The sequence below is a fragment of the Perissodus microlepis genome, chromosome 15, assembly GCF_051167445.1.
Source record: "Perissodus microlepis isolate ML-2025 ecotype Zambia chromosome 15, ASM5116744v1, whole genome shotgun sequence".
NCBI classification, from domain to species: Eukaryota; Metazoa; Chordata; class Actinopteri; order Cichliformes; family Cichlidae; genus Perissodus; species Perissodus microlepis.
Window position 1 is genome coordinate 18,672,986 of NC_140475.1, and position 20,221 is coordinate 18,693,206.

The 20,221-nt window shown below is 37.3% G+C and overlaps 1 protein-coding gene across 1 annotated transcript in view; it reads left to right on the forward strand.

Moving 5' to 3' along the window:
* The window catches only part of LOC146372038 (exostosin-1), a 291,065-nt gene that overhangs the window by 219,319 nt on the left and 51,525 nt on the right, over positions 1-20,221 (forward strand). Inside the window, exons 4-5 of the mRNA XM_084953298.1 lie at positions 12,704-12,797; positions 19,226-19,333. Coding sequence (XP_084809424.1) covers positions 12,704-12,797; positions 19,226-19,333 — 202 coding nt within the window. The remainder of the gene's footprint in view (positions 1-12,703; positions 12,798-19,225; positions 19,334-20,221) is intronic.

Below are 20,221 nucleotides of genomic sequence, written 5' to 3' on the forward strand. Positions count from 1 at the left end.
GAAGCTAAGGTGTTTCTGTGATGCTGTGCCATCTGTCTTCTGGTATTTTAATGGAACTTGACGGGAATAGACCGCTATACTAACAGTATTTTCCCCTTAAAGTAGTCGTGTTTTAACAAACTTTGATGCACCCCGTCTGGGACTCTTCTGCTCCCCGACCTGTGACTTAGCTGCCCTTCCAGAGATCTCCGGAGCTTCTGTTGTTTGGATGTGAAGGTTAAAAGCAGTCCTTGTGAATAATACACACATTTTGAACCTGTGGGCCCGAAGTGGTGCACATACGTTTGTTTTCGTTTGTTTTCAACCTGAGTTTGTTTGTTTGAGTTGTTAGGTAAAGTTTGAATTCCCCTTATCCTCTCTCTTTGCTACTACACTTCTGTGCTTCTTTTGCTATTTGTGGCCTATTTATCATAATGTGAGGTTGTTCTCCTCTGCCGTAAGGAAATTACACTGATTAGGAAGGAAGAAAACAACAGGCAGAACCATGTAAACTTTTGTATAGAGAAGGAAATCAAAATGGTAAATTTTAATGTACAGGGTGGGCCATTTATATGGATACACCGTAATAACATGGGAATGGTTGGTGATATTAAAGTCCTGTTTGTGGCACATTAGTATATGTGAGGGGGCAAACTCCTCAAGATGGGTGGTGACCATGGTGGCCATTTAGAAGTCTGCCATCTTGGATACAACTTTTGTTTTTTCAATAGGAAGAGGGCCATGTGACACATCAAACTTATTGGTAATGTCACAAGAAAAACAATGGTGTGCTTGGTTTCAACGTAACTTTATTCGTTCATGAGTTATTTACAAGTTTCTGACCAGTTATAAAATGTGTTCAGTGTGCTGCCCATTGTGTTGGATTGTCAATGCAACCCTCTTCTCCCACTCTTCACACACTGATAGCAACACCGCAGGAGAAATGCCAGCACAGGCATCCAGTATCCGTAGTTTCAGGTGCCGCACATCTCGTATCTTCACACCATAGACAATTGCCTTCAGATGACCCCAAAGATAAAAGTCTAAGGGGGTCAGATCGGGAGACCTTGGGGGCCATTCAACTGGCCCACGGTGACCAATCCACTTTCCAGGAAACTGTTCATCTAGGAATGCTCGGACCTGGCACCTATAATGTGGTGGTGCACCATCTTGCTGGAAAAACTCAGGGAACGTGCCAGCTTCAGTGCATAAAGAGGGAAACACATCATCATGTAGCAATTTCAAATATCCAGTGGCCTTGAAGTTTCCATTGATGAATAATGGACCCACTATCGTTGTACCCCATATACCACACCAAACCATCACTTTTGTTGGTCCAACAGTCTTGGAGGGATCCATCCAATGTGGGTTACTGTCAGACCAATAGCGATGGATTTGTTTGTTAACTTCACCATTCACATAAAAGTTTGCCTCATCACTGAACAAAATCTTCTGTGTGAACTGAGGGTCCTGTTCCAATTTTTGTTTTGCCCATTCTGCAAATTCTGTGTGCCGATCTAGGTCATCCTCGTTGAGATGCTGCAGTAGCTGGAGTTTGTAAGGGTGCCATTTGTAAGTAGCTAATATCCGCCGAAGGGATGTTAGACTAATGCCACTCTCCAGTGACATGTGGCGAGTGCTACGCTGTGGGCTCGTGCAGAATGAAGCTAGGACAGCCACTGATGTCACAGTTTTCTTGCGTCCACATTTTGGCAAATCCAACACTGAACCAGTTTCACAAACTTAGCAAGCAGTTTGCTGACTGTAGCATGGGAGATGGGTGGTCTCGTAGGGTGTCTTGCATTGAAATCTGCTGCAATGACCCGGTTACTGCGTTCACCAGATATCAACACAATTTCGATCTATTCCTCACGTGTTAAACTCTTCGACATGTCAATGGCTGTGAACAAAGTGAAACTTGTAAACAACTCATGAAAGAATAAAGTTACGTTGAAACCAAGCACACCATTGTTTTTCTTGTGACATTACCAATAAGTTTGATGTGTCACATGGCCCTCTTTCTATTGAAAAAACAAAAGTTGTATCCAAGATGGCCGACTTCTAAATGGCCACCATGGTCACCACCCATCTTGAGGAGTTTGCCCCCTCACATATACTAATGTGCCACAAACAGGACTTTAATATCACCAACCATTCCCATGTTATTACGGTGTATCCATAAAAATGGCCCACCCTGTAGAACAGGGGTGTCAAACTCAAATACACAGTGGGCCAAAATTCAAAACTGGAACAAAGTCGCGGGATAACATTAATATTTATTGGAAAAAAATCTTCCTCCAGATGTAAGAATGAATCTCTTCTTATAGACTCAAACAAGTTTTGCTGAAAAACTGAATATGGAACAAGCAAAGCTTAATACTAAACAATATATATATTAGCTGTATAATACCAGTAGGCCAGCTCTAATAATAATTTGGTATGGCTTCGCGGGCCAAATGTAATTAAGCTGCGGGCCAGAGTTTGACACCTATGCTGTAGAACAATATTAAAGTGCTACTAGAACCAGTATGCTTTTTCTTATTAGCACTTGAACATTGGAAAACTGCAATTAGACTTCTTAAATCAGGCACATTTGCTTGGTCTGACGGATGATTCAGGAAAAATCCATCCACTTTCTTAATTATTAAAAGTCTATGAAACTGCCACTATAATACCGTGTTTATTATACAGGTAAGTAGGCACTGATATCATGCATTTTCTCTTCTCTTTCCCCTCACCCTCAGCCTGGTTCTCAAGTTGTTAAAAGAGGGTTCTTCCTTGATGGTCATAGGAGATTGTGTCATTCTTGAGGTTTTCACTAATATTGTAGGGTCTTTATTTCACAAAAAAGTACCATTAAGCCAAGGTTATAAACTGTAAAAGTACAACTGCTGCTATGCTTCAAACATACAAACTTGCATATTATTTGTTGTCGTCTAAACTCCTGTGATGCTCTCAGTTCTGCTCATAAAAGTGATGGAATAGTTGTGTGAGGGCTGAAAAAGATTTTAAATCCTATATCCTCACCAAAAAAAACTTGTTTTTTGAAAAATGTAGTTTTTAGCCTGTTTTGGGGGTGCAAATTCAAATCAATTCAGTTTTATTGAAGGAAATGCTATTTGTATCATGGGAATCCCCCAGCAGCTTACACCTATTGCAGCATAACTGAGGGAGGATTCAGGGTCACCTGATCCAGTCCTAACTATATCCTGTCACCTTGTACATTATTGGATCTTGTTCATAACAAATTAGCTACACCCCATTTTTGCTGATGTATTACTGAATCTGATTCATTCGAAATCAACAGGTACAAGCCTGCCAACAGCAGCCATAATACCTCATTCTACTTTGTAATAAGCAAAAAGCAGAAAAAAATTAAGTTGGAAAAGAAGCATGCACTAAAAATTATAATAATAATTGGATACATTGAAACTATAATGTTCAAGGAGGAAAACACAGATTTTAGTGGCCAATGTCCCCTGAGAAATAAACTGTGGCTCAGGTGGGAAAGAAAAGGTCTGAGTTATTAAGTTATTTTGAAAATAAAAGAAAGCAGGTGGATGGTGAATAACCTTTGGCTCTTTAAGTATAAAATTGTATGCATGGGTTAAGCACAGATTTATTCTTTTATAAAAAGAAAGATCCATTGTGAGAGGCCCTGCTGAAAAGGTCTTTCCAGTATCACCATTATAGGGTGTCAAATGCTGCTGTTTTATTACATTAGGTTTTAGATGCCAAATACTATTTGGTTATGTTTAAGAAAAGCATATGAGTTGGGTTTCCTCTGCACATTAAAGACTGACACTCACCTGGTGTGTTTAAATGTGATGCCAGTAGCCTTTTATAACCATCTATATGTGAGCTGGAGCTGAAACGCTGGCATCCGTGCCATTAACCCAGCCTGTTATGGCACCAATGCCAAAGGACACCTTGTGTTTGTCTGGGAGATTCCACCAGTGTCTGACAGAAGGACTGTGTTTCACGCTTGCTTGACTCTCTTACTAATCATTTCTGACTGTCTAAATATCTGTCAAGCAGTTTGCTTAAAGCTTACTGAATCCTTTAATCCTCTGCAGCACATGCTTAACCAAAATCTAAGTCTACTTTGCTTTCATCAAAATATGCTCACTTGTAGGAATCCTCCACTTTTTTCTATCTCTGTGAAAACAAACTAAAAAGCTTTAAATTAGCAGCGAGTTCTTCCCTCAGCTCCTTTCCATCGATTCTTTGCAGCACTGGCCATTAAAGCATGAAAACATTTTCCATAAGGCCTCTGAATTATTTGATTTGTTGAATGCAAATTTGAGACAATGCACTGCTTTTAAATGCACAAGCATGCCTCTGCACTAATGTGAGAACACACATTAGCCAGAACACAGCCGCTGATTCTCTCAGATACACACACACACGTACACACATTCCCTGCCACACTCTCTAATGATGGACTAAATAGCTTGTTAATGCTTTGATGAGTTTTTAAACAGCTTCCAAAGGACTCTAAAGAGCTAGGTGTTGATATACTCTTCTGTGGCTGTTGTAGGAGTTAACTTTATCCCCTTTAGTCCAGTTCTTAGAGCTCTTAGAGTTGTTAAGAGGTGTCGCTTGAATTGTTTTGATATTTATTTTTGCGTCTTCGATAAGCAGTCACATGGAAACAGCTACAGTGCAATATACCAAACTATATGGGACTGTTACATATGCTCATTTTACATTTTAAAAAAGTCAGGGAAACTCATAGTAAACTATTTATACATGTATTCTTAAACATCTTTCCGATAGTCTTTCTGGGTTGTCTTTGATTTTTTTGTACCCTTTGGAACAGTAGTTTAATGTCAATTTCGGAAGCTGGCTTACAAAGGAAAAATGAAGCAAATTGCAGTAGCTGACAAATTAAAATAAATAAATAGATTTAAAAAATGGTTAAGAGTAAATGAAAGACCAAATTTGTGTAAAAAAAAAAAAACAGAGTATTGGTGTTACTGTTATGGAATACACTAACTCTAATAATCCAGTATAGACGCAAGAGTACAATGCCAATGATGACAATGAGTGTTTACAATCAGGAGGAGGAACATTTCCCCGAAGTTCCACAGTCTCACTATGAGCTTTGATTTAGTCTTGTACATGAACTTTTCAGCGTTCTGTTGATAAGTTGATAAAGACAAACGGGCGTTATCAGGGCTGGACTGGGACAAAAAATCAGCCCGGGCATTTAGACTAGAGACCGGCCCACCAGGTATTATAGGAAAATCCATAAAGCCTTTTGAATGAAAACAAATGCTGTTGTGACAGTGATGTACACTGTCTTGTTGGTATTAATGTATCAATTGGATAAACTTAAACCTACAGCATCCTATTCCTCCCTATTCTAGTTTTCTAAACAGTATTTAGCAGAAATATTAAACAACCTAACTGCCAACTCGTAGCAAAAAAAAATAAAAATAAGGAACCACCCCCCACCCTCCGCCTCATGATGCTTAATTGACATAATTAACTTTAATTTAATGTATGTGTAAAACAAATGCACAGAAATCAATTGTTTTTCTACAATAATTAAATAGATTCAACATCTTTCATCAACAGAACTGCAGACTGCACGGATGGTACCTTCCCAAAGGAAAAAAGTACTATAACTTACTAGTGTGTATATTAGACTTAATATTTACTACATACACTAATGGGCTTCCACGCATTTTAGATCAGATGAAAACTTTAGTTGTAAGATTCAGATAATTATTTATTAAAAACTAGACATTTGAAATGAGAATAAGAAAGAAAAGCAAGACTTTGTGCCCTCCTTTCCCTGTTAATGCCCTACCTTGCCCCCAGGCAAAACTTTGCTAGACCCGCCCCTGCACAGTTACCAGCTGTCAGCTACGTAAAAAAGGATCCTGGTGTTATTTGTCACAGTTTATAACTTCCCTTCAACTCATTCAAGTCACCTAAAAGGTAAACCTGTTTCTCCATCACCTTTTCAGCTCTGATGATTCAGTAAGGACATCTCCTGGTTTCATCTTCATGTTTCCCTCTCACCACATATCCAAACCGACATCATGACCAGCAGCTTTACAGCTGTGGCTCCAGCAAACATCAGCTGATACTAGAAATTAATATTAAATACATTCTAACAACAGCTGATCAAGCTTAAACGTGCTGCTGTTGTTTAACGCGACCTCCGCTGGTTTCGTCTTTCTGGCGCAAAGTGGGCGATAAACAAACAAGAGAGAAAAGCCGATCAGCTGATCATCGATCAGTTTCATGATTGAAGTAGCAACAGGAGAGGGAGGGGGAGAGATTAAGAGAAGAAGAGGCAACTGACAGCGTAAAGACGCAGAATAACTCCAGCTTTGTGTCTTTTTCCATTCTAGCTGAAGTCGGGGACAAACTGTGTTCCTTTTCAGCTCAATACGAAACTTCAAAGTTCGACCTCATCGGCTGTAATCTATCCAGCCCAAAGTCGATCATGACCAAGTAGCCAATCCACCACCTTTCTTTGTTTATACCGTTACAAAAAACCCCAAACAAACAAACAACAAAACATCAGCCCATAAAAACAAAAAATCACCATGGCCAGTCCAGCTATGGGTGTTATAACTTTTCATAAAAGTTATAATTGATGACTATAACTATAAATAATGACTTTTCGGTTGCCAAGCATTTCCTGTCAAAAGCAAAAATAAATAAATACATAATTTCATAAATTATTTTTCATTGCAATCTTTACATTAAATGGAGTTTAATTAAACCGTTAATTGAATATTTGTTGTATTCTCACTATTATATTTTAGCAATAAGTAGTAAATGCATGTTTTTGTGGTTAATAGACTTTCCAAAATTAAGGCAGAACCTTCAGTTATCAGGCTCCCTCTCCTCTGGAACCCAATTTGGGTTCAGGAGACAAACGCTATCCACTTTTAATTTTAGTCCTAGTAAATCTTAAAGTCAGGTAATCCTGGATCATCCTTTAGTTATGCTGCTATAGGTTCAGGCTACTGGGGGGACTTTTCATGATTGAGCACTTCTCCTCCTCCACTCGCTGCTTATCACTTCATTAAGATTTGTCTACTCTTTCTTTAGTTGTGTTTTATTCGTTGCTGTTTATGATCTCTTTGCTCTCAGTTTTTGTCTTCTCTTAACCTTACTTCAACTAATTGCAGCAGATTGCTGACTCTTCCTTAGCCTAGTCCTGCTGGAGGTCTCTTTCTTTAAAAATGGGAGCAAGTGTTATCACCACGAGGAGCTGTTAATAGGGAATCCCCAAGTTAACGTTTAGTTTTTATTTTATTTTTATGTTTTATCTTTATTTTACAGTGTGACGCAATTGAAATTTGAGAGAAAATTCATTTTCTCACAGCAAGACCTTCTTAGTCTGAGTGCTGCTGCTAATGTCAGCTAATGTTTACCCACTTCTTTAATACTTTGTAATGAAGCAGAACAGATGACTGTAGCTGATGTGTGTGCATTTAAAGACCCTGGCGCATTGAGTAGTTGTTCTAAGGAAGACATTTTCCACTGTGTGGTTCAAGTTATTCAATTAATTCTCTCCTTTTTTTTTTTTTTTTTTTTTTGTTTGTTTGTTTGTTTGTTTTTTGTTGTTTTCTGTGCGTGGATTGTTGTTTTCTTGTTTTTCTTCCTTTTTCTTCTTTTTTTTTCTGTTTTATTGTTATCATCTGAATTTTAATGGCCTAATTTGTTTTGATATATGTCTTTATATCGGTTGGTACTTGCTGTATAAAAAAAACAAAAAACAAACATTCTCTCCTAAATTACACAAGTGAGCAACATTTTAGCCTTGTTTGCTCTTCTGTGAACAAAGGCTGTTTATTTTCTCTTCCACGATGTTCTTTGTTGTGTCTCTCTGCTTCATAATTTATGAGTCCACACAGCAAATGATAAGCCACACATACTGAACAATTACACCTAGAGGGATGTCTGTATGAGAGAGAGTAGTAGTAGTAATTACTGGTAAAGGCATTTGCAGTTTACATAGCACATCACATTTGTCATAATAAATGTTGTGAGCTTGGACTGTCTAGTTAAATACGGGCTTTTCTGCAACACGTGTAAAGCTATTCTTTTTTTCCAGTTTAAAAACATGCAGGTCAGTACATTTGTTGACACTTTTCTCTATTGACAGTGAAACCAATGGCAGTAACATGCAATGCATAGCGTGTTTGCGGAATATGATAATATCAAACCAGACAAGTCAACTGATAATCATCTCATTGAAGATTCACATCATTGCACTGATTCTTGTCAATTTCAGGTTAAATTATTGTCTGCTGTCATGGATTCAGTTCTAATTTCTGGAGAATTAGATAAACCTATTACTTTTGTTGTTGATCCATCAGTCTGTATCTGTGTCTACCCTTTTATCCTCAAGCCGTGTTGGGAACCTTTTGAAATATTTTCTGAATCAGACAGTAAACAACAGACGGAGCTGTCAATTACCAACAATATTTTTGTCTGTCTTTCTGTGAGGAGAGCTCTCCAGCTGTATTGTATTTTCTGTGAAATATTTTGTTTTTTGGATTCTGGCTTGTCTTCAGATATAAAAGGGCACATTTTTCACTCTGTAAACTGTATTGATCCATCACTCCTGAAACTATTTAGTGTCTTCTACTGAGAAAACCCTTTTACTTTATAGTGAACAACACTCTTTCTTTTGTTTTTCAGCTAAAATGTTCTGAGTGATTCTATGTGGCACGTATTGATTCATAATTCTCTCTTACTGGGTATCATCCAACTCTGACTTTGTCTTGTCTGTCTTTATGTGACTTTCCTGCACACAAGGAGAAAGAAAATCACACAAAACCTATTTAGTATTTGAAAATTACAAGAAAAGTGGAGGGAAGGCTGATTATACACCAGAAACTGGTTGAATAAAGATAACATAAAAGACGTGAAGGAGATATTCTTGATTGCTTTTAATAATGAGTGCTATATTTTAGATATCATAACAAATCATCCTCATTTGCATGTGCAACATAGTTGCTTACAGTTACAGCTGCACCTCTTGCACTGCTTCACATAGGTATTGTAAACATATTGTGACATGTATTGTAGTCGCATAACCGGTCCTTCTCATACACTCAGTGGAGATCTCTGAAAATGAACAGTGTCACCTGCACAAGAAAAAAATAATTGTTTACATTATAAATGTACATAAGAGGAGCATGGAGCTTACACACGCTGTCATTCACTTACGGAAACTAGCAGTAAGGAAAAGGTAGAGCCATATGTGCACACACAGGTGTAAGGTGAGACACCCTGCAGCCCCTTAATGCAAACACTGCGGCAGGTGGCTCAGGAGGTGTGATGACAGTTTAATCAGTTGAGAAATTGTGTTTTGAGAGGATCAGCCAGTCAGTGAGAGCGACGACAGTCTAATATCTAATAAAGACACTTCATAATCTGCACTTTCTGAGCATCCAGAGCACATTTTCTCAGTTTTCTGTTTGGTTAAAATGCACGACTGCCTCCGAAACTTTACCAGAAGACGAACCATTTTAAACAAGGTTATGAATTCAAATCACAAAACATTTTGCTAGTCATTTTACAGCATCGGTGGCAAGGTGGTTGTCACTGTTGCCTCACAGCACGAGGGTCCTGAGTTCAATTCCATCAGTGAGTTTCCACATGTTTGTGTGGGTTCTCTCCGGCTTCCTCCCACAGTCCAAAGACGTGCCTCTTGCCCTAAGACAGCTGGGATAGGCTCCAGCCCCCCCCCTCCCGCGACCCTGAAAATAATAAAAGGACGAGAATGGATCGATGGATTTTACGACATGTCTGAACACTGTTACCAGCTTGCCAAAAATATAGTATTTTACTGAATTTTTTGATGGTTTTAAACCATTGCAGAGAGCCTTTATAGTTCTTCACATCGATCTTTAACATGTAACTTAAACAGTAAGGACATTTTTAGGTATCATTTATGATGAAATAAGAACAGAATATACTTTATAAATAGTCCCAGACTTGTATATGTTGTACTGCTTCAGGGACAGTGTATCTAATTAATCCTTGGAGACATTGACTTTTCCATATTTTGTGATATATGTGTCACTTCCATTTCTGCTTCCATCTCTGTATCACTAACTCTGGGGCTTTTATGCCAAAGGACCTCAAAAATCCTCCAATGTCCAAAGTTAGGGTTCAGCTTGCATCTCAGGACAAAACAGCTTCACCTCACCAAAACAAGCCAGGTTTCCCGGGCATTTCATTACAGAATTGGCCTCTGGGAAAGGCAGGCAATGATGACATCATAAAAAACAAATCAGGCTTTATTAAACAAAGTTTACAAAAAAGTCATGTTTGGCAATGAAAGCGTGAATCAGAGGAGCTGTGTGGTGAAGTGAGATTTAATTTTAGCCAAATAGTATGTCTTGTTATTCTCAAATTCCCATCTTTAGATGTGACAAGCTGACTTTGTCTTTGTTCATTTCCCTCAGTGGCAGTCAACATGACCTTGTCTTTGGGTGACAAACTGGATGTCTGACATCTTATTATGCTTGCTTCCTCTGTCACACAAATACAAACACATATACGCACACACTGCAACACACAAAAAGTGCAGTGACAGTAAGTGATATGCCAGACGCTTTCTCATCATGAAGACTTATCATACACCCACATTATGGAGGCAGACATTCCAGGCAGGTGGACGTGCACATGCACACACACACCTGTCTAGTGTTGAGGTTGTGTGGACAGTTGATCCCCAGACAGATTAGACTCCAAACTGAAATCTCCTCAGGCCAGCCCTCAAATCATGCGCATACACGCGGGCACACACGCACACACACACGCTGACACATATGCTGTCAGAGCTTTAAAGTCAAAGACTTTCGACTGACAAAAGTGACTTGCCAGGAAAAAAAAAGTTGTTTAAAGTCTGAAGTCCAACTATTAGAGTTTATAGAAAACTTTTTTTTAAAGACAAATCATTTTTGATCACTGATGCGTTACCTCTAGATGACCACATTTTGGACTTTAGGCATTAGTTATGCTTTTTTATAAAAATTTAGAAAATGTAGTAGTTCTTGTAAATATTAGCATCATAAGTATAATAAATGTTTCTTTTTAATGTTGTATGATCTTGCATTACTGTTCCTGAATTCAGTATTATATTAGAACATATATAATACTTCATATATGTTTGATTACTTTGATTATCTGCATAGTAGATGCTCCTTTTTATGTTTGCTACAGTCTTTTTATCTCACTTTCCAGTGGGAGATGGGACAAAAACTAAATAACACTATACATGGGACATGTGTTACTACTGTCTCTACTCTACACCACAGAATAGTGTCAGAGTTCACAACAACAGCTATGTCAAAGCACTTTCTAGTAAAATAAAGACCCTACAATAGTAAAATAATATTAGAAAGAGAACTCCAAAAATCCTCTGTGAGCAGGTACGTGGAGACTGTGGGGAGGAAGAAATCCCATTTTACAGAAAAGACCTAAGGCAAAATCAGGTGGAGTGATGTTTCACAACACAGATCAGATAAAAATTGTCCTGTTCGAACTTATTAACAATAATGCAAATAAAACTAGACTCCAAACGTTAATCATGTTGAGGTTACAAATGTACTAAAACCTGAGTCTAAATATCTCTGTATGAACCTTTTTCCTGTGTCATCAGTATATATTAAATATTTCTTTTGTACCAGTATTATCAGCAACACACTTTTCTTAAGACTACAGAACTATGGCAAGAAAAAAGGTCTCCCGCCAACGTTATGTTTAATGATTATTCATACCACCATTACTACAGTACATTCATAATACATGTTTTTCTATAACTTCAGGTTCTCAGCCGAGTCCATTATTACTGCTGAATTTTCAGTTTTCTATGTAGGAGCAATGTACAAGGGCAAGCGATTGATGGTTATGATTTGATTTTTTTCTTATTTTTTAAACTTTTCTGCAGTCACACTAGCTTCAAGTTGAAATCAGCTAACCTTTGAGTGAAATCTAACTCACTCTACCCTAAGGGGATGATAACCTGCACTAAAAGAATTTCATTAGAAAAATATTAGCACTGGCCTTCAAACGTTTTCATTGATCTCACTTGACGGACAAGATAAACTATGCTTTCAGATCAATAGTTCTCTCCAACACAGCTGACTGAAGCCTTCACTGAAAGCAACCCAGCATGGACGATTCTCTGTTCTCAAATCTTGATCAGATGAAATGTGTTCAGGGCCACTATGTTTGATTTTATAACAACTGCAGAGTGCTATTTCCAGCACATTTTATTATTTATCCACCATCCTCCATATCTTTTGATCTGAAGGAGGTACCACCCTGACTTCTACAAAGACACATTTTAGGAAAGTCCTTGAAAAAAGGCTGCGGTAGTCATTTAAAAGTAAGCTGCTTTTGATTGTTCTGTGAAATTGAGGTTTGGACACTGAGGAGGAAGTGACAAAGTGGGAGCATAGATTCAGCCTGACAATCATTTTTCACTTTGGCCTTTGTTTGTTTCCACTCTATAGATCAGAAAAATGCACTGAAATATCTTGAACAATGCACAACACACGTGTGCTTTTTAGACATTTGACTATCTTTATTTATCTCTCTTTTCCTCATCTGATAATTGATTCTGAGAATATATTTAAAATATCGTTTCACATAACAAAACCCTTTTTGTACATTTTTAGTCACTTTTTTTGCCCACTTACTAATTATTTTCTAAAACTGTGTCTTTGCATAGGTTTGACTACCAGGAGCTACTTCATAACTCTACCTTCTGCCTGGTGCCACGGGGCCGGCGTCTTGGATCTTTCCGCTTCCTGGAGGCCTTGCAGGTAAATCAGTCAATTGCATGTGTATGGATAATGTCTTTAAATATTGTTGATTGGTCCATGTAGTTTTATACATACTTGTATAAAATATGTCATGAGTCACACCTCCATTCACCAGACGGTAGTGTGTATTTCACAACCAGTGGGTAAATGGTTGCTTGAGGTTTAATGCTATTAAGAGGTAAAAGTGTTTAGAAATAGAGTGCTGCACAGCTTAGTCTAGCAATCACTTGCCAACTGGTTGGGGAATTGACCTTTTTCCTTAGCCTGTATGACTGGTGCGTGGTGGCATTATTTTTTGTATCCAAACTTTTGATCATATTCTCACTTCAGAAAAAAAGATTTCAAACAGTGATGTGTATGTAATCATTTTGTCAGGTTTAGCCTTGACCTACCACGTCGGAATTTTCTATTGAAATTTTTTACTCTCTACCCTCCACCTGAAAGAGAAATAGATAAGAAATATTAAAATTATATATATATATATATATATATATATATATATATATACATACATATATATATCTGTATGTATGTATATATAATATTATTATTATTTATTTATTTTTATTTAAGTTTGTGTACTTTAACGCTTGGTTAGGTTTATGCAAGAAAACTATATGAGAGATTAGCAGAAAGATCAGTACTATTTGCATGTTTCACAGCTCAATTTCCTTGGTTAGGGTTAGGATGATGAGTTACCTAAAATTATCTAAAATCTGTCACCAAAATAAAGACAATTCATATCCCTGTTCATGAACAAATAGTTGGTATCTTATGACTATTTCATGTTTGGCATGAGGCCCCATTTTCTGTTGTATGAAAAAAACGAGAAAGTGGCAAAATCATATGAGATGTCTCACAAATAATATGGGAAACACATCTTAAAAGAAATTGGGATTTTTTTCCTTTGTTTTTTCTAGTTGTTTATACATAACATATTATGCTGTATGTTTTAATAATGGTAACTTAAACAAAAAAAAATCATGAAGAAGTCCAGTGGATCCTGGGCTGCTGTCAGAGTCATAAGAGAAAATATCGGATGCATCCCAATAAAAAAGGTTTAATATCTTAAAAAAAAGAAAAGAAAAGGTGGTTGTTTTAATATTTATTGTCTAAAACACCCAGATTTTTAATTAAATTAAATAATTTTCTTCTGGTCATTTCCTTTTTTAGAGAAAATAGACCCAAGCACGCGTGCTTATCATTCTAAAGTTTTCTCAGAATTACTGGTAAAGGCTTGTCAGTCAGGCTGTAAAGCTTCAGCTCAGAAACTTGACTAATCAAACAGTTCCGTGTCCTCCTCCTACAGCACAGCGTCTTATTACTATTGGCAATCTGTCATTTCACTGACACGAAAAGCCTCTTTCTGTTGATACACCGCAGAGAAGCAAAAAAGGGACATTCACACTCATCCTCAGACCGCAGACGTTTTCATCTTGCATTAGCACGTTGTCGTAATGTTGTTTTGACATTAAGTATCTGGCTCTGCCTTGTGGTTGCCCTTGGCAGTCTTGTTTTCCTTGTTCTTCTTTGTTTATTTTATGCTTCTGATTATGCATTCTGTTGTAGACAGAATACACATTTACATACAGACATAAATGGGCGGTGCATGCTAACCTCAGGAGTTTTTTAGAACTGTCACTCTAAAAACCTTTATGGTGTTTCTGTTTTCCTAGAACATTTTAGACGTTTGACTAGGACGAGGTTGCACAAGCCTAGACACTATAGAGGCATAAATCGATACAGCACAGTAATACAGCAAGCTAATGGCTCGGTCACACTAGTAAAAATATGGCAACAAACTACTGTATAACCCCCCCCCCCCTCCAAAAAAAAAAAAAAAGAATTGTTACAAAAGATTGTATTCAATCCAGCTGCAACTTTTGGTGACCAAATGGTTGCCCAGAACCTGATGATGTTGCACACTCACAATAACTTGACAATAAGGTGATTGAACATGTTGCCTAATAGGTGGTAACATTTCTGCAAACAGCCACAGTCTGACTTGGACTAATTGCAGTCATGCTCAGAGAGATTGCTGAAGGTGTGCAAATAATTGCTGTCTGATTTATAAATGAAGACAGATTGCTAACATGTTGCCATCAGTCTAAAGGAGTCTTTGTCAGGAATGAACTACAGAAGACTCAACTGGCTGCCAGCTGGTTGTAATTCTATAGAACAGAAAGCTTGCTAAGCAGAAATGTAAAAAATAAATGAGAACTTTTGATAATAGGAATTTCTGGTTATGTAGGCAGCAACAAATATGTGATTTTTGACAATTTATCAGAGGTAATTCGTATATTATCAGAAACAGACTTCAAATTGCCAACTTGAGTAGTTAAAAAATAAATAAAATGCAGTGTATGTTATTGCAATGATCAGCATATCGCAAAATATAAAAAACTACAATAATATTGTATCAGAGCTGAAAATGAATTTTATTTATGCAGAGCCAAAATATTGAAATATTGTGACAATATCATATCGTAGGCTGGCTAGAGATTCCCATTTCTATTATACAACACAGACACTAGTTGACGACCCGCTGGCAACCTCCAGTCACTAAGGAAAAATGTGCATTGCTGGAGGTTGATGGTTGTGAAGTCAGTCACAAAGACTGTACTGTGTTAAAACCCTCAATATTTGCTTTAATTGCTGTCAGCTTCAATAGTTTGCACGAAAAATGCTGACTGTAAACACTCACTAATTAAGTTGTAACTTGAGAAACTTTAGAAAGCACAAAACAAACCAAAAACTGTTTGCCCTTAGACCAAAGGTGTGTCTGAAAACAGTACATTTCAGAGGTTCAAAAATGTTTCCTTTGAAGATGAACTTTACACAATTCCAGTTTGTGTTGAACTCTTCACTATTTCACTAATGCTTAACATATATTTTGTAAAAGTTTGCAGATTTTAAGGTATGCATACATATTTTAGTTGTGAGCAAAGTATTTTAAACTATAAATGTTAGTAATTAAAACACATTTATATGTCTGCTTCTAGAAGGGTGCACATAAGACAAATAAGACAAACACAACTGACTTCTCTGTAGCTGATTTCTGGTACCATAAATTTCACTGTTTTTAACCAAAAGCAACGAGCAAATCAAGGCTGAATTTTACAGTATCAAAGCTAGCAGGTTTAGCTGAAAGAAGAAGTGTCTAAAAAATGTTCTCATTGCTTTTATTTAAACTTTCATTTAAATGCATCTCGATTATTTTAATGGCCTTTTCAGCATGTCCGATGTGTTTGCTAGAGGTGAGAAAATAAACCTCTGCAGTGGTTTAATAATCATCAAAATTCAGAGGACAGTAGAGGAGAGGACTGACAAACAGAGAGACATGTAAGAGGATGACAGTGGGGAAAAAAGACAAGATGAGAAAAGAGAACGTCATCTCACAAAGCTAGACTAATCAAAGCAGTGAGAATTTGCATCGACAGGTCACCCGTAATGCACTCGGCATTTTGTGAATCTCCTTTAATCTCTCGATTTCACTTGATTGAGAATCCAGTCAAACTTGAACTTTAAATGAAAATACCAAACACACTGAAATTTGTTCGTTCTTTGCAGACACTATGCCGCTACTTAACAACCACACATGAAGAATTAATTTGCAAAAAACACATTTGTTCATGTTTGGAAATTTTCATCAGTGAAACTGCAGTTGGCCTTTTTGATTTAGTAAAAATAACTCACCAACATAGAGGTAACTTACCAAATTACAAAATGTTTCTATTCAAAAGTGTTCCATTTAAAGTCATGAGAAAAAAAATTGTATTTCTTCTAAGTGAAATGAAACAGTTCTAAAAACTGCAATATAAAATTAAAGCTGTACTGTCACTAGTAGTCGGTGTCCTATAGTACTAGACACAGCCACCTCAGTCTTTGACAGAGTGTGGGAGGAATCAGCCTGCAGTCCCATCTCTAAGTATATTGTTTGGTTGTGATGCCCTCTTTGTTGTACACTAGTGAAAGAAATGGCTGAACTTACTTGAAGAACTTTATATGAGCGATCTCAGAAGGTTTCTGTCCATTAAAAAAACAAGAAAAAAGTTCCTGGTACACCAGAGAAGGAATATATTCAAGCAGTGTGCTTAAGTGCTGCATGTCAGATGTGCATAGATGACAAGCATTTGCTAAAGAAATTATTTGAGAGAAGGCAAGCACTCCCGTGGTGGACAAGACAAGCACAATAAAGAGACACTAAATGCCTCCTTTGCTGCTGTGATTTCCAGGAATCATAGAGCTACAGCACGATTCCTGGAAGGATGTCACACAGGACAGCTCCGCTGAGTGTACATTGACCAACTCTGGCATGGTCGTCTACAGAGTGAATCATGTGGAGGGGCAACAGTTGGCCTGAGCAGCCGCTCTTTGCACACACATCATGTAATGGTCGCCTTTGCCAGCAAAGGGAAAATATAACGCAGTGCATCTTTAACTCAATAACAGACAGCAACAATATTTTTGCTATGTTGTGTGAGTTTCAAATTTCCTATTGTTTTATTTTAGATTTTTTCTTGTCTTATAACCTAAAAGCAATTTAATGCAATGTAATGGACCTTTTTGAAAATATAGGCTCTTTAAATAAGCCGGCCAGACTTAAATGTACATTCATGCAACATTTTACCATGTAAACTTGAAGTGCTTCTTCTACCTCAATTTAGAGCCACTCATTAGACCTAGCAAGCACGATTTTGGACTAGGAGAGGAAGCTGTAGTACCTCGAGAAAAACCTACACAGGCACAGACACCAAACAAAAAGATTAAGATCAGGAACCTTCTTGCTGTTAGGCAACAGTGCTAAACATCGCCTTATACCTGTACCTATATTTGTTTTTAGCTTGTTAAGCCCCTTAACAAGCAAAAACATGCTTAAAGCATTAAAACAGGCAGCTAACCAGGTTTGTGTCTAAACTTAACAGACAACTTAGCAAAGAACTCATTTTAAATTGTATCGTTAGGCCTTTTTATACTAGCAAGAAAAAGAAAATAAAAACAGAAAAGATCTGATGCAGGAACCGAGAGATGCATCCAGCCCTTCAGTTGGTCCATCTACTCTACATATCAGTGACAAAAAGTATTCGGAGTGATTGAAATGTGAAATTTGTGGTTCAAATCATCAGGGAGCAGGTAAAGCAGTGTCTACAGCTATCTATAAAATGTGCTGGAGGCTCTGCATTTCAGCCACTGGTGTTGGGGATCTTGCTAAAATTAATGAAATTATGATGACAAAAAAGTATGTCTGGAAAAACTGATCCCAAGCATACCTGAATAGGAAAATGCACAATACCATGTATTTTCAGTCATGGATCGGCGTCTAAAGAGCCTAGACCTGCTTTCTAGAACTGCTTTCTAACATGTGAAGCAAGGTTGTTCAAGCTGTTATAATAATCTTAGCAGAGAATATAATAAAACAACACCACAAGCCTTTAAATGATGCATAAAATATGTGAAATGAAACAAATTAGCCAGAAAATAGAGTATCTTCCATTTAAACACAGTTTAATAGTGCAGAGGAGTGCACAATCAACTCTCATCGATTAAACACGAATGATGAACCGTTTTGAGAATGACTAACTGCTCCAGCGAACGTCATGGAAGGTCCTTCGTTCCATCTAGTTGTAAAATTTATTTTCTTTCTGCTGAAGTTGTATAATTTTACAACTTCCACAATTTTGAACAACTGTTACAAAGCAATTTCCCTTTGGGGATTAATAAAGTTATTCTTATTCATAAAATGAATTTAGAGCAACGCACAGAGCTCCTGTGGGAAATGAAATCAGCTCCCTATGAATCAAGTCACACAAATGAACCCTCTAAATATTGAGGCATACAGCAAAAATAAATAAATACAGTTTATTTTGTCCTTAATCTTTTTGGCAACTCCATTTGTTTCGGAAAGACTTATTTGGAACGTGTTGAAAGTGTCTCATTAAAGGGAAGCTACCAAAGAAGATAAATCCCTTACAAAAAAAGACCAAAAGCTGATCCATCCCAGTGCTCTACTTTAAAATTCTGCTTACATTTTATGCATCACTGTGATTTTTCTCCTTCACTTTATCTACTAAATCTTGTAAACAGTTTCAAGTTAATGTTTTCTTTAGCCTTTATTTAACCTCTTTCTTATAGGGAGGACAGCCCTGCTGAGGTGAACAACTGGACAAGTTCACAATCACAACCAAAAACTTTAAAGTGAATTAATGCCACACCCCCTGTTTGCTCAGCTGATATCCTTCTATCCAATTTGCAAATGTGTTTGAGAGTGTGTTATTTAAGCTATGCTAGGAGTCCCATGGTTGCCCACAAAGTTAACAACAGTAAATTTCTGACATATTTTCCACTTCAGCTCAAAATAGAATGGCCTCTGCTTGTAGTGCCTCTTTCTTTGTGTTTGTTTTTAATTTTTCATTTGTATTTCCTCACAGGCTGCCTGTATTCCAGTTATTCTAAGTAATGGCTGGGAGCTTCCCTTCTCTGAAGTAATTGACTGGAGGAAAGCCGCCATCATTGGCGATGAGAGGCTGCTATTACAGGTACTGTAAAACACTGGAAAATTAAATGATGGGGAAATGAAATTAGATCTTCAGCAGATGTATGAGTTTTCCAGCAATAGTATGAACAGATGCAGAAGAAAAAAAAATACATATTATATATATATAATTTTTTTTACATATAAATATGTAAATGGATCAAAGTTAGCAAAGGCCACCACCATGTAACCTGGATAAAGAGGACAAACTTTCCTTGCACTTTACACCAACAAAAGATAAACGGTGCCCTTTCAGCATCGGCTAATTCAGTGTCTGGATGGTGAAATGCCACCATCTTCCCAGTTATAATTGTCCTCTCTGGCTCAAAATCCCCATGGGAACCCATAAGAATCCAGCTGGGACTGATTCAAACTTCAAGCACAATGCATAGATCAGAAATGTGTGGAAACGGATTTGTGGCCCTGAAGTAGAATAGGCTGACTTTGCCAAACAAAGCTGCCATATGAGTTTAATCAGCTTGATTTCAGTTTAGGCACTTTTATGCAAATCATGTATTCAGTTTGAGAAGCCTGGGACAAACTGACAAAATGTGTAATATTTCCTCAACACACTCCTGCCTGTCTGAAAAGCTTACCTGCAAGTGGGCACACAGTCATGTCAAAAACTAAATAGATCCTAAGTATGCACTTAATATTCCTCAAAGATCAAGTGTTTGTTTGTGATACTGTTTATCAAATAGCCTTTTTAATGATTTGCTACCTGTGACTTGTAGAATAGATTTTAGGATTTTATTGCTTATTTTAAAGCCTTAAACTGACTTATTCTTGCCTGCATCTGCAGCCTCCTACAATCCCATACCAGTGGCCTACTAATGGGTATTCATTAAGAACTTGTTAGCAAAGGTAACCTGCTATTGCTTCCTGCTCCGAC